This window comes from Vulpes lagopus, chromosome 8 (genome assembly GCF_018345385.1).
Source record: "Vulpes lagopus strain Blue_001 chromosome 8, ASM1834538v1, whole genome shotgun sequence".
NCBI classification, from domain to species: Eukaryota; Metazoa; Chordata; class Mammalia; order Carnivora; family Canidae; genus Vulpes; species Vulpes lagopus.
Genome location: NC_054831.1, coordinates 25539030 through 25555157, shown reverse-complemented (window position 1 = coordinate 25555157; position 16128 = coordinate 25539030). Strand labels below are relative to the sequence as shown.

The following is a 16128-nucleotide window of genomic DNA, read 5'->3' as shown; positions in this document are numbered from 1 at the left end:
ACTGCACTTGTGTTCTTTCTCTTTTTCTGTCTCTCAAATAAATAGGTAAAATCTTTTTAAAAAGAAAAGAGAGAGATTATTTCCATAGAAAAGACCTTGAATTGCCTCTAAATAAAGAGAAACAAAGCAGACACAGAAACGCAGACAAGCTAAAACATCATTTTAATGGGATGGTACAACTGAGAAGGATTTGGGTCTCCAGAGGAAATCAGCAGGAACCTCAAATACTTGGCACTACTTTCCAACCTATATAGGTAAATACTTTTTGTTAATGCAGCACAAACGTGTAATATCACAAAGAATATGATATTCTTCACTTTTCCCACATGATTTCCTGCAAACACCTTTTGTTCGCCAGCATGTAGAAAAGACTCTTCTTATATATGCATTCGGTCCACTTCTAACTGTCAACGGAAACGAGGGTTAATGCACAGGGTACTACAGGGTCGTGATACCATGGATAAATCAGATTGCATCAGATTATTGTTTATAACTTTTTAATGGTAAATTGGGTGGTATCAAAACATCCCAGTCATGTTATGGCTGAATGCCTGCTTTTCAGTGGCTCTTATTTTCCAGAGAACCTTTTATAAGTCATCAGTTCCCATGGTCCCCATTTACCTGAATCACTAATCAGCTATATGCAGGCAGTAGGGCCCAGCATATTCAGCTTGGAATTCTGTCGTGGAAACATTTAGACCTCTTGAATATGAAGGTCTGGGCAGCCTTCTGCAGACCCCAACAAACCACAAGCAAAACAGCTTTTGAGAATCTCCACTTCAGTGACTTACTATCAAGTTGCTAGTTTCTGTCCAGAGGAGTAAATTGTGACCCCTCCCACCAATGTTCCCAAGGATCCCATCATGCCATAAAGTTAAAACTTTGGAGCAACCCACACTGTTTGTTGATTCTGCTCAACATCCCATTTGCCTAGGCTTCTAAATGTGTGGAAAGTAATCCTGGTAACTGACTTAGGAGTGCAAATTCTAAGAGTCCTGAAGGAATGACCCCCTCCCACCCCCAAATCCTACCTGTCTTCTACAGGTCTCATACTTTTTCTCTGTCCCACTTCTGCCAATACTATCAAACCAATTTTCCCTTCAAACTTCACAGACTCCCCAGACCAAAGTCCAGAACCATTTTCTTCACTGGAGAGAGCCACCTCCTGTTATGTGTCCTTGAAGGGCATCTCCATTTTCTGGAATAGCCCAAAGTGTCCATCTCTGTTCACCTCCCTTCCTGTTTCAACTTCCTTCATCCAAGTTCTGCTTTCTTCTCACTCTTGTAGAAGCCCGCACCCTGTTTCCCTTCACCATTTTTAGTACAGGAAGGAGATTTCATTTTACCTGGTGGAACACAGGAGAGTAACACAAGGACCACAAGGACCAAGACTAAGCTCTTCATAGCTGAACCAATCAGCAAAGAGACAGCTGGAAGACGAGAGGGAGTCACTCTATATGTAGCTCTCTTGACATGGGGACCTGCATGGCTAGTGAACCTTTCAGGAACGAGAACATCTGCTTGCTCCATTGAGCAGTCCAATACGCTAAAGCTCTAACTTTGAACATGACATTTCATCATTAAAATCTACTTCCCTTAGTGCCACTTGCATGCCGGCGACTGAACTCACACTGTGAGAACAGCCCTATTCTAGGCCCTGAGAGGATGCTGTGTATCTTTGTATCTTCATTGTACATCCACTTAACAAGTGCTTATAATGCGCAGAGAACTGTAAGGCTACCTTACATAGTTAACAAGATGTTTTCAGTAGTTGTTTTTAATCCTCTCCCTTTTGCTCTCACATACAGACAAGAAGATATTAATTTCCCATTTTAAAAGCAAAAAACATGAGTTTCAGGTGGAATAAATGACTTTCCCAAGTTGACACAGATTCTATATGGCAACCACATAATTTTTCCTGACTCCTGACTAGAGAAGAATTAAAGTATGGCCCAGCCCAGTTCTAGTGTAGCCATTATCTATTTAGGGAAAAAAGAGCTTCTCAAAGAGCATGAGTAAATCCCTCAAATACCAAACCTGAATCTGGAGAGAACACTGCATGTTGTGGCTCCTCAGTGAGCATACCCTTTGTCCTGGGCAACGTGAAATACACAAAGAATTTATGATAGAATTCCTGCCTTGAGGCCCTGAAAGTCAACAGTGCTTGACAGTTCACAAAGTGTTTTTAGCTTGACAAAAGCTCTGATATTACACAAAGAGTACAGAACCCAGAATTAGAAATTTGAATATCAATCTGGACTCAGACTGACGAGCTTTTTATAAATCAACTTGCTTCATCTCTTCAAACAGTAGTTTTCCCACTGGTAAAATAGATCATACACCATCAGCGCTACCTATCCCTTATTATGAGGTCAGATAGGCAATTCTTGTGAAAAGTCCTTTATAAAATGTACATTTCTGGGACTGTTAGATCCATACAACAGAAGACATTTGAAACTAGAGATGGTAGATAGTGCCCCTCCAACCAGTGAGTAGAAGAGCCAGGACAGGAATCAATTTTTCCATCATTCTATCTTGTGGTTTTTCACCATTTAGTGTACGTATTTATATATTCACATATGTACATATGTATCACTTTATATACTATATATATTATAGTATTATATGAGTATACAGTTATAGATAGATTAGATAAATACTATACTATATATAGTATGAGATATATATGTATAGTATATAGATAGATTAGATACATAGATAGATTAGATACATAGATACTATATGTATATCATATATTATATATAGACTATTTACTAGACTTTACTAGACTATTGTTCTCACTTCAAAAACTTTGTGATGTGATTAAGGTTATAGATCTGTGGAAGACTCCTAAAAGAATTACAAAGCAAAACAATCAATAAGTACAGAAAGTAGAAGACAGTAGTTTAGAAACCCCACAGGGAAATGATCAAGTGAGCACAAGCGTCCTAAGGGACACTCCCCTGAGGATCACTTTCTAATCTGGAGCATTAGCTACAGCCAGATCTGCATTCTCTCACGCCACCTGCCTGTTACTTTCTCTTAAACAACTAATCTGCCTGCCTTCTAACTTCACTCTTTCCACAGTGCCCTCCAGAAACTCAGCTCCTTCTACTTTATGTCTTCTCCCCCAACATGCTCTTCTACCTCTGGGTCCCAGTGAAGTGCTGAGTTCTCCTCTGAGGACACTACTTCCTAGTAGCCTTTGATGATGGGAGACTGTTCATGGACTGATGTTCCACAGACCATGGGACAGGCAAGCAGCATTTCACAATCTTCTAAGGGCCCCATGTTATTTCCAGAACAATACCAGGTATGCCCCCTACCCTTCCTTTCCCTCACCCCACCTATGCCAAATCTTTACCAGTTCTGCTCCAACACATAGCTCATACCCAACCATTTCACTCCATCTCCACTACTGTCATCAATTCAAGGCACCACCGTGATTAAACTAATTAAATACCTCCTAACGGGTCTCCCATATTATTTTTACATATTTACTATTTATCCTTCCTGCAGTAATCATAATAACCTTTATAAAGGGTCATGAACTTGGATAAAACTTTTTACTAGCTTCCAGTTGGGCTAAAATAGAAAGTGCTTACATGTACAACAAGGTCCACCCTGATCTGGACCCTGGTTGCCTCTCCCAGTCTAACTCCTTTCATTCATCCACTCCCTCACTCTTCCATGCTAATGGACTGTACTTTTTTCAAATATACCCACCTAAAAGCTTCTACACGTGTTATTCACACATCCTGGAAATCTGCATCAGCCTACCCAATCTTCACCCAACATTTATTCAGTTAAAGGGATGGTCTCATCCTCTTCCACAGAATGAACTTTCTTCTACTTGACTACAAGCTCAGTAACAGCATGGACCATGTGTATCACATATACATGATATTACATCAACCAAATCCAAATTTTTTCTAGGATGTTGTATTAGTTTTCTAGGGCTGCCATAACAAAATACTACACACTGTGTGGCTTAAACAACAGAAGTGTATTGTCTCATAGTTCTGGAGGCTAGGTGTCTATAATCAAGGTGTGTGAACAGTTGGTTCCTTCTGAGGGAGAAAGGATCTGTTTCAGGCCGCTCTCCTAACTTCAAGTAGCCTCACGCATTCCATGGCTTAGAGATGGTGTTCTCCATGTCTTTACATCATCCTCCTTTTGTATGTGTCTATGTCTATGTCCAATTTTGCCCTTCTTAGAAGGATATAGTCATATTGGATGACCTAATGACCTCATCTTTGATCATCTGCAGAGACCTTATTTCCACATAAGGTCACAATCACAATTACTGGAGGTTAGAATTTCAACATCTTTTGGAATAACCCAATTCAACCCATAATAAGCCCTAAGCTTCCATTCCTAGGTAATATCTGTGACCCAAGGATATCACATCAAACACTTTTTTGAACACTAATTTTTAATTTTTAATTCTACCATGCTACACAGAAGAAAAGTCCTCCATAGAACTGCTTCTACTCCTGGATTTCTGAAAGCTGTAATTCTGTTGAAGAATGTCACACAATCTTGCAGATATACCAAGTTTAAAGATTAGGTCATTCCTTTTGCGTATCCTAGTCAACTTCAGATGCTATTTCATCTCATCATCCACCACAGCCCATCCTACATTCAGCAGATGGTTTTTCTTTGTATTTCAGGAAAAAATAGAGGTCAGAGTTTCCTACCCAACTCACCCAACAAGCAAGAATACACCTATAAATGCATATGCATCCTTCCCCTTTTCTTTCTTCTAAGAAATAAGTATTGATTCTTTTCCCCAAAATTATTCCCCAAATATACTTCCCCAAAGTATTGATTTTCTTCCCCATGCTGTTAGCACATTCTTACCATCTCTTAAGGTACATTGCTTTCTCATTAATCCCCTCTTTAAAAAAAAATTAAAATAGGGCCACCTGGGTGGCTCAGTGGTTGGGCATCTAGATGCCTTTGGCTCAGGTCATGATCCCTGGGTCCGGGTCCGGGAATTGAGTCCCACATCAGGCTCCTTGCAGGGACCCTGCTTCTCCCTCCTCCTATGTCTCTGCCTATCTCTCTGTGTCTCTTGTGAATAAATAAATAAATAATTTTTAAAATAAAATAAAAAATAAATTTTTATGTAAAAAATACAACACATTTACAAAAACCCATAAAACAAATGTAGAGCTTCACAAATTATTATACCCAACAATAAATACACAAAGATCATAAAACAGAACTTTGCAGCTACCCCAGAAACCCCTCCATACTACCATCCCAATCATAATCCCCCCAAGTTACTATTACCCCAATTTTACTAAATTTCTTTATAGTTTTTTCAGCCAATTGTGCCTCCTTACAAACTAAAATTTTATCTTGACCATTTTTTATTTAATTCTTTTGGTATCTTTTTATCTATGTGTTCTCCCTTCTAATCTCTTGAAATTTATCAGTTGACAAGCCTTGGACATTTAACCTGCAGAATTACCCACAACCTGGATTTTGCTGATTGCACACTTGGTCAGGTGCAGTTTAACTTGTCCGTCTACCCTAATATTTTCTGAAAATTGGCAGCTAGATCCTGAGTTTTCATCAGATTCTAGTTTAATCACTTTAACAGGACTATAGGTTTTTCTTGTGTCTTTTCATCAGAAGGCTCATAATATCTTGTCTTTCTTTTTGTGCTTTCAATAACTATTGATACTCAAAGCCTAAATCCATTTGTTCATCAAAGGTTGCAAAAGGGTGATATTTTAATTCCCAATGGCATTTTTACAGAAATAGAAAAAATAATCCTGAAACACATACAAAACTGCAAAGGATTTCAAATAGCCAAATGAAGGCTATTTGAAAAGGAGCAAAGCTGGAGGGTTTGCTCAGTCATTTGAGCATCTGCCTTCGGCTCAGGTCATGATCTCAGGGTCCTGGGATCAGCCTGCTTTTCCCTCTGCCCTGTACCCCCATCCCACTCTGCTTGCTCACTCTTTATCGTGTTCATTCTTTAAAATAAATAAATACAATCTTTAAGGGGAAAAAAAGAACAAAGCTGGAAGCATGTCACGTCCTGATTTCAAACAATTACAAAGCTATAGTAATTGAAACATTTTGGTACTGGTATAAAAACAGACACATGGACTAATTGAACACGTTCAAAAGCCCAGAAATAAACCCATGCATAGTTAGTCAACTAATATTTGGCAAGGAAGTCAAAATACTCAATTGGGACAAGACCATCGCTTCAACAAATAGTAGTGTGAAAAATGTATATTCATGTGTAAATGAACGAAACTAGACCCTTATGCCACTGACACAAAATTAACATGAAATGAATTAAAGACTTAACTGTAAGCCCCAGAACCATAAATCTCTAAGGAAAAAAAAAAGCTTCTTCACATAGGTGTTGTCCATGAATTTTTGGATATGACACCTAAAGCATGAGCAAAAAAATAAAAACCAAACAAATAGAACTACTTCAAAGTAAAAAGCTTCCGCAAACAAAATGAAAAGAAAACCCACAGAAAGGAAAAAATTTTGCAAATCACACATCTAACAAGGGGTTAACATCCAAAATATATAAGGAACTGCTATAACTCAATAGCAAAAAAATAAGATAAAATAACCCAATTTAAAAATGGGCAGACAGGGCACCCCGGGTGGCTCAGCAGTTTAGCGCTGCCTTCAGCCGAGGGCATGATCCTGGAGGCCCCCGGAAGGAGTCCGGCATTGGGCTCCCTGAATGGAGCCTACTTCTCCCTCTGCCTGTGTCTCTGTCTCTCCCTCTCTCTCTGTGGGTCTCTCATGAATAAATAAATAAACTCTTAAAAAAAAAAGAGGCAGACAACCTGAATACACATTTTTCCAAAAAAGATATTCAAATGAACAGCAAGTACATGGAAGTTCTCAACATCACCAAGCACTAGCGAAATGCAAATCAAAACCCCAATGAGGGGCAGCCCGGGTGGCTTAGCGGTTTAGCACCGCCTTCAGCCCAGGGCCTGATCCTGGGGGCAAGAATCAAGTCCCACATCGGGCTCCCTGCGTGGAGCCTGCTTCTCCCTCTGCCTGTGTCTTTGCCTCTCTCTCCCCCTCTCTCTGTGTCTCTCATGAATAAATTAATAAAATAGTTTTTTTTTTAAACCCAATGAGTTATCAGTTCACACCAGTTAAGGATGGCTATCATCAAAAAGGCCGGAGATAACAAATGCTGGCAAGGATGTGGAGAAAACGAAAGCCTTGCACACTTCTGGTAAAATGCAAATTGGTGCAGTCACTATGGAAAACAATATGGAGGTTCCTCAAAAAATTAAGATTATGTATATATTTATATATATATATATATATATATATATATATATATGTATGTATATACAGATACATATGCACTAACTCCCATAGGATCCAGCAAGTCGACTTCTGGGTATATATCCAATGAAAATGAAATCATTATGCTGAAGAGATATCTGCACTCCCATATTCATTGCAACATTATTCACAATAGCCAAACATGGAAACAAATGAAGTGTCCATCAAGAGATGAATGGATAAGAAAATGGGGCAGGGCACACATGTGCACGCACACACACATACACACACACAGAGACTGGAATAATATATAGCACAAAGAAAGAAAATCATGCCATTTGTAAAAAACATGAATGGATCTTAAATGTATTATGGTAAGTGAAATAAGCCAAACAAAAAGACAAATTCTATATGAGCTCACTTATATATGGAATCTTAAAAAAACAGACTCACAGAAACAGAGATCAGATTTGTGGTTGCCAGAGGCAGAGGGTAGAAGGTGGAGGGAAAGTGAGTAAAGGTGGTCAAAAGATGCAAACTTCCAGTATCAGGTATACAAGCTCTGGAGATGTAGTATACATGATAACTATAGCTTTAAAAACTGTGTATTTGAACTTTTTTAAGAGAGTAGATCTTAAAAGTTCTCATCACAAGGAAAAAAAGGTGTACCTATGTCAGGTGATAGATATTAATTAAACTTATTGCACTAACTCACTTGCACTTATTGTACTACACAATATGCTATACAGATTATACCTTAAATTTATAAAATGTTATAAATTGTATCTCAGTAAAACTGGGGGAGAAATTTAAGTAGCAGGTAGATTAACCAAAGTTGTTCGGGAAGATGAGAATTTGATTCAAAGAATGTTAAAGACAATTTTAGAACTCAGTCTTCCCAGTCCCTTTATTTTAGATACTAGGATACTGAAAAAATTGTCAAGGTCACACAGAAGGCCATGGGAATCTAGAATTCAGGAATCTGTACTCCCAGAGATGTTATCTTTTTTTTTCCCCCGGCTTTACTGAGGTATGATTGATAAATGAACACTATATATATTTCACGTGTACAATGTGATGTTTTGATATTCATATACATTATGAAATGATTCCTCTAATCAATCTAATTAACATATCTATCACCTGACATATTTGCCTTTTTCATGGTGACAATACTTAAGATCGATTCTCTTAGCAAATTCCAAGTATACAATACAGTACATTATTACCAGACCTGTTATCTTTCAGATTCTGCGTTCCCTAGGTGTCAGGAAGTTGCCTCCAGTCATACCTATGTCATGATATGATGCATCTTCACATATACACACATGCACTAACAATCTCTGAAGCATGAGGTTTGACATGGATGGCCTGTTGAAACACTGACTTACAGGCAGAGGAAATGGGTGTAGCCAGGGAGAGTCCTTGGTCCTAAGATTCTACTAACCCCAAAATTTGAGAATCCCTTGTGAGGCTCTTAGTATCTATAACACATCAAGAAATTTTATAATAATCTCAAAGTAATCTCCAAGTTTAATCACTAGCTTTTTATAGGCTTTTTTCCCTAAATGCAAAATAAAGTTACTATCATCCTTCTTTTTCTCCTAAAGTCTTCTTCTTTCACACCTCCTTTATACTGGAATGTTCCCCCACATTCTTTCCTCCGTATTGTCCTTAATTCACCTTGCAGTCTTCCCATGGGTGATTCTATCTGTACTCAGAGCTTGAAATCTGGTGAGGACCATACAAGTGCATTAATCAGAGCTCTACAATTGAACTGCTGGGCACTAGTGGAGAAAAATCACACACAAAAAAGTAGATTATCACCTCTGCCAAGTCAGGGAAGTGCCCAGAGCTGCCTGACTACTCTTCTGTCTTCTTACTCCAAACTATCTCCCAAATGCCACTGTACCTTCCAAGTTCCTGCACTTTCTTCAGACCTTGCACGTCATCATCTCCATCCTCCCTTCCAATTGGCAACAAGGCCTCCTGCATCTCCAGATCCAACCGTCAGTCAACACACCTCGGGTGTGAACCCTTCCTTGTCTCCTTCTGCCTATCACAGTGAATATGCCAACAGGATCTCCATGGAACAAAGGTCAAGGTCAGCAGTTTCTAACTGGAACACGTATGTTCTTGAGGGTCAAAATCTTTTTGCCAAGTTCATTGAGGACAGAAACGAGGCGCCTCAGGGTGTGGTGGGAGGAGGTGGTGACACTGGGTGACAGAAGCCAGCAAGATGCCTTTGCACGACTGCCTGCACCAGGAGGCCAAGGGGCAGCAGAGCCCCCTGCTTCCTGCCTTCCATCTGCTCCACACCCTCGGCCTGGGAGGGAGAGGCAAGGACTCCCTACCTTCTGGCTTTCCCCCCGCCCAGCACCCTGCCTCCTCCCCGCGAGGGCCCAACCGCTGCATCAGGCACCCCTCTCTGAGCAGAAGGGGACCCTCGGCCCCCCACCCCGAAGCGCGGGCAGTCTCACCCTTACCTCCTCTGCAGAGTCTCCCACGCCTGTGCCTGGAGGAGGCGCAAGGCGGCCCCGGGAGACACCGCGGACTACAGGCAGCCAGAGAGCCCCCGGCGCGTCGCCGGCCCGGGTCACAGCACCCAGGCTGCGCAGTAGGCGGGCGGGGCCCGAGGGCGCGGGGCCCCCCCCTCTGCCAATGCCTTCACACAGCAGCTCCCTGCAGGAGGCCAGGAGCCTACAGGGAGCACCGCAGCGGCCGGGCCAGAACCCCACGGGGTCCCGGCCCCAGCCACAGCCCCGAGCTAGACGGACCACCCGCTGCCTGGCCCCTGACACGCGTGACACGGACAGATGCTGCACTAGGGACCTAAGGCCGGCGGAGCCCACACTGCCCGGGCTTGCGAGCTGAGCCGCGTGCAGAGCAAGCGCAAGAGGAGCACCTACAGCTGCTTGGACATCTGCAACGAGGGGCCTGCGGGAGGCCTGGGGCGGGGACCGCCGGGCAGACGCGTATGCCAGGGACAGCAAGGTGGGCACGTGCATGCCCAAGATCCTGCGTACCTTCAAAAGCAAGAAGTGTCTCCTGGTGCCTGGCCTCAGGTCCGGGTGCCCGCATCTCCACTGCCCATCCAGCAGAGCGCCGGGCGCTCACACCACGGCCGTGGGGCAGCCCGCTGAGGCAGAGCAGACTGCCCGGGCCACCCACCTGGAGCCTGCCTGCCTCCTCCCCTGTCCAGTCCGCCTTGGAGCTCTAGCCTCGCACCGCGCCGCGACTTACTCCCCCAACCTCATCTCCAGTCCCTGTGCCCTCCGCCTCCCCCTTTATACTCATCTGCCGCCACCATCTCTCTGGGCTTCCAGTCCCCTTTGGGCCTTCATTTGCCTCAGCCCCCCATTCTCTCCGGGCCTCCTGGCTCAGGACTTGGGTGTCTCAGGGTTCCCCTCTGCTCACAGCCTCCTGGAGATGCTGCTTCTTCACCTCTTTGCTTTCACCGGGAAACTGCATCGTCTCTCCCTGGGTCCCCCACCTCCTAGGGGCCAGTTGTCTCCATCTCATCTCAGGCAGCTTAGCCCTACTGCCTCCCATGCTTGCACATCTCCTTGCTACCCTCTTCTGCTTCCCATCACCTTTCTTGGTGGCCCATCCTTCCACATGGAGGAGGCAGGGCTGGTTGCAGGCAGTTTGTGAGGGATGGGTGGAGCCCTATGGGAAGGCTGGCCTTCTCAGGAAGCAGTGTGGTCGGGGTGGGCCTCTGGCAGAGGGAGGTGGGTGGGAGCATAGGCTAAGCCAGAAGGGGGTGGGGGGAGCTGTCCTGCTAAGAGAACTGAGGCTGACATTGGCCACTCTTCCTGCAAGGTGCTGACCAGCACCTGGCAAGTTGTGAGCCAGGTCTGGATGGTTGATGCTGGATGCTTCATGGAGGGTCTCCTGAACACCCTGACAGACACATTCATAGGCATTATCCCCAGCCATGCTCAGGAAAAGGGCTGGATATGGAGCACTTGTACTAGAACAGGTGAGGGCAAGGGATAGGTGTGGGGGCACTTGAACCCCAACCCATGGCTCCTAAAACCTTTGAAGTAGAAATGGTCCTTGCCCTGCAGGTGCCCAGCAAACCCCAACTTCACCCTCTTTAGGATGCTTTCTTCTTTGTCATCAACCCACAAAATCTGTCCAAGATTCCCTGCTTACCTTTCTTGTGTCTTTTTCACCTCCAGAGAGTAACATTGATTTGGAGTAACACATTTTGGCACCAGATGTTTAGAAAGTTCCCCCACTGTGGGTGCTAGAATTGTGAAATTTGTGTTTCTGCTATTTCTTTCAACAGTATGGGGGATTTTTTTTTTTTTTTTTTTTTTTTTTAGTATAAGAAATCCCAATTGCTCAGATTGGGAAATGATTTAAGAAACAAGACCACTGGGGATCCCTGGGTGGCGCAGCGGTTTGGCGCCTGCCTTTGGCCCAGGGCGCGATCCTGGAGACCCGGGATCGAATCCCATATCAGGCTCCCGGTGCATGGAGCCTGCTTCTCTCTCCGCCTGTGTCTCTGCCTCTCTCTCTCTCTGTGACTATCATAAATAAATAAAAATTTAAAAAAAAATTTAAAAAAAAAAAAGAAACAAGACCACTGAGTGAAGGCAGTAGTTCTAACTCCAAGCAGTTGGAGAAGAGAGGGTGGTGGGGCTGGGGGACACTTTCACTCCCCAACAGCTCATAGTCTGATTACCAAAGGCAACACCCAAGTAAGAGTGACAGCTGAAACTTTTGTTCAGGTGAAAAAGGTCACTGAGGTGTCAGATTAGCTGGAGCATTCTTTGGCTTTGATGTGCTTGCTAACAAGTTTGATTTGCCCCTGGACCCTCCTGTCTGCATCCTCCATGTCTTGCTGAATAACACAGCTTCGCAAATGTGATTCTGTGTGTTTTGGTGTCACCAATAAAACTCAATGCACAAAATAAGAAATAAAGAGCCTCAACTTCCATATTTCCTCTACTTTGGCATTTCTGGAGTTGAGGAATCATGCCAGTTCTTCCCACAACCCCATTTCATCCTTCTTTATAAATGAAAAGCAAGGGTGCCTGGGAGGCGCAGTTTGTTAAGTGTCTGACTCTTGATTTCTGTGCACGTCATGGTCTCATTGGTCGTGAGATTGGCCAGACGTAGGGCTCCGAGCTCAAGGAGGAGTCTGCTTGTCCCTCTCCCTCTGTCACTGCAAATAAATAAAATCTTTTATAAATAAATAAATAAATAAATAAATAAAATGAAAAGCATACCCAAAAGCACCTATCCCAAATCCTGCTCTGATGCAACAACTTAATATGTAAAGTTTCCTAGGCAACAGAATGTCAATTGAAACTTGGTTTGGAGAGTTTCTTTAATGTAATGCCAAATACTTTGGGCCCCTTTCAAATGTTCCAAATTCAAGTATATTCGTAATGCTGCAGGATTGATGGCAATTTTCATTTAACTACCTCATCTTTTTCATTCTCTACCTGCTGAAAGTATGCACTGTTCCTGAATAAAGTCTCCATGAAAGTAAAGCATGAGAAGAAGCACTGAATGTGGTGATACCTTATTTCATCTAAGTGACAAAGTCATGTCAGGGGTCCATGCTTATATGTTTCTATATCTTGGAATTATAATTCAAAAGTAAAAACTATAGCAGAAGCCATGAATTAACTTGCTCATTTGAGTGAAAAAATAAAGTCAGATCTTTTCTGATGGAAAGTAAAGCTAATTAAGCTGATTCATTTGATTAGTTTCTATGGTGGGTATTCTCCATGGATTAAATGAGCTAAAGCTGAAGTTTTGAGTTTTAATGAAATGCATTTAAATCACATAAGATAAAACCAGTTATTAAAAATTATATTGGCAAACATATGTAGAACTTAACAGTATTTTAATTTCCCAACTCTTTATAAAAATAGGCAGTTAAATGATATGATTCTAAGTAATCTAAAGCCTTTTTGGTAGGGACGCCTGGGTGGCTCAGTCAGTTAAGCATCTGCCTTTGGCTCAGGGTGTGATCCTGGGGCTGTAGGATGGAATTCTGCATCAATCTCCCCCCAAAGAAACTGCTCCTCCCTCTGTCTATATCTCTGCTTCTCTCTGTGTGTTTCTTACAAATAAATAAAATCTTTAAAATAAAAAAGTCTTTTTGGTAAACTCAGAAATTAAGAAAGCAATGACTCTAAAGCCTAGATAATAAATGAGTTCATAAATCAGATATTTATAATTCTTTCATACCAGCAAAATTGAAGGGAGACATAATTACTTGTCAAGTGATAGGGTATTTTTAAAAATTATAGATCATTAATGATTTTTTGGCATATAACTCAGAATTAAGGAATTGCAGGATAGTGCTATCACAAGGCTCCTATATCCATCTACTCATTTTACAAACGAGTTTTTTAAATGCACTTCATCTGAAAAAAATAGGAATAGAACTCATTATAAAATCTTATTCTAATAATAAGAAATATTTATCTAAAGATACGTGAACCAATTGAAAAAACTTATTTTATCCATCTCATTGAAAATAAATTTCTGATCAAGTTTTACTTTGTACATTTAATTACTTGTCAAAATTGACTTTTTATTTGTATTGTTTTGTTCAATTGAATACTGATAATAATGATAATGATCACTTGGTCCAGAAAACATTTCTAACATTAGAACTAGACATGAAAAAGTTGAAAACTTCTTTTTTTGTTACAGAGATAAAATAGAATAGTAAATCTTGTTCTTGCCTTAGCTCTTCATTTTCACAGGCAAACTCCTGAGAACTATGCCCATTTGCTCTTTATTTTATCCCTTCCCAGTGAAGATTATGGGCATTGGACCACCTATGTTGACTATAAGACTTACCCCAAAATAATGTTTGTATTCCAAAGAAAACCACTTTACCTTTCTGTGCTTTCAGGTATTTTATTTATTATTTAGAAAGGATTGTTAAAGGATTAAAGAAGATGATGTTGTTGAGGCACAATTGCTCAACATGGTTGGTGCCCTTAACGTTAGCTATTATGGTAACCATGGTTTGGATGAAGTTCAAAACAAAACTAACTTCTCCCTGTTGAAAATTGTTGCTCCCCTTGCCCCCACATCAATGAATGAACCATTATTCACTCAACTACCCATGCTGGAAACTTGAATGCTGTTCCTAACTTGGCCCTTTTCCTCACTCTCCCCAGAGTTAGTCAAACCCAAGCCCATGATATTGCTTAAATATCTCTGGACATTGTTCATTTGGGTTTTTTTTTTATTTCCACTGTCCCTAGCCCAAGCCACCATATATGTTTCCTGGATTGTGACAGCAGACTCTAATAAGTGTCTTGACCTCTCCAGTGCATTCTCCAGCCAATCCCTCTCAAACATCTGAATACTTTGCTCCTTTACTGAAGCTTTCAGTTGTGTCCTACTCTCTATATGACACAGCCTAATTCCTTCTTTAGAATGATAAACAAGAGCTATCCCTGACCTTACTTCACTTTCTCTCACTCAAATACTCCATACCTTCTTCATCCTCTGAATTTACACATAAAATGTCTCTGCCTGCAAGTGGTTTTCTCCCTACACTCACAATCATCACTTTACTTGTACAAAATTCCTTAAGACTCAAGCTTGAGGGGCACCTTGGTGGGCCAGTGCTTGAGCATCTGCCTTTGGCTCAGGTCATAATCCTGGGGTCCTGGGATCAAATCCTGCATTGGGCTCCCTGCAGGGAGAATGCTTCTCCATCTGCCTATGCCTCTCCCTCTCTGTGTCTCTCATGAATAAATAAGTAAAATCTTAAAAACAAAGATTCAAGTTTGAGTGTCAGGTTACTGATGCTTTTTGAGAGTCTCCTGCCCCTTCCGGGCTCTATTACCCACATGGTTAGAGACTGCCCTTCTATATTCCTGAAGCAGTTATGCAAACCTCCAACAATGTGCTTACCACATCATATTTTAATTTATTCTATCCCTATCAGTCTGATATCTCTGAACCATTGCTTACACATGATAAAAGCTCAAGAAATAGTTGTTGAAAAATGAATAGGTAGAGACTTTCTGAACTATTTTTGCAACTTTTTTAGACATCTAAAGCTATTCCAATGATTGATACTGGTAAAAATAATAATAATAATAATAATAATAATAATAATGTTTTAAAAGTTTTTTATCTTGGGGTGACTCGCTGCCTCAGTCAGTAGATGTGACTTTTGATCTCAGGGTTGTAAGTTCGAGCTTCACATTGGGCAGGGAGCATACTAAAAAAATTTTTTTTGATCTTTACATATTATACTATATTCAGAGAGAGAGAGAGATACTGATTTCATGACTTTAAGGAACTTATTATATAGTAAGGGAGATAACATGAAGGATTATATGAAGACACAGACTTTAGGAAGAAGTGTTGTAGTAATCTATATGGGACCTGAAATCATAAAGAGGTCAACAGGAAAGAAAGACAGAGGGTAGTAAGGTGAAAATTTCCCCTACTGATAGCTAGATTGTTAAGATGACTACAAATTGAAATGAAACCAGACTGATACAACATACCCTGACTCATGAACCACATAACTGAGAATGAAATCAGCAAGATGGAGGAACAGAAGGCCTTCTGCTGTAGTTGTCCCACAGTAACAATAGTTTGGTAGCCAGCCACACAGAAAAGTACCTTTGTGGAAGCTTTAGGATCCAGGTGGTAGACTGTGAAACCCCAGTGGAGCCCTAGACCAAGGAGGGCTACTTTTGTGAAAGCAGGTCCATGCCCAGTTGGCAGGTTCACTCACTGCAGTCCTAACAACAGACCTGGAAATGACCCCATGCCCCTGGAAACTCAGCTACAGCTCCATTTGACTTTGGTCCTGTCACAGCAGCATTG

At 41.6% G+C, this 16128-nt stretch overlaps 1 protein-coding gene across 1 annotated transcript; it reads right to left on the bottom strand.

Moving 5' to 3' along the window:
• Positions 1-246: 246 nt before the first annotated feature.
• DEFB135 (defensin beta 135) lies at positions 247-1404 on the bottom strand. Its single transcript, XM_041765400.1, has 2 exons — positions 1347-1404; positions 247-404 (listed from the first exon to the last, which is right to left on the bottom strand). The coding sequence occupies exons 1-2, from the start codon at positions 1402-1404 to the stop codon at positions 247-249; spliced, it is 216 nt and encodes a 71-aa protein (XP_041621334.1).
• Between the last annotated feature and the right edge of the window lie 14724 nt (positions 1405-16128).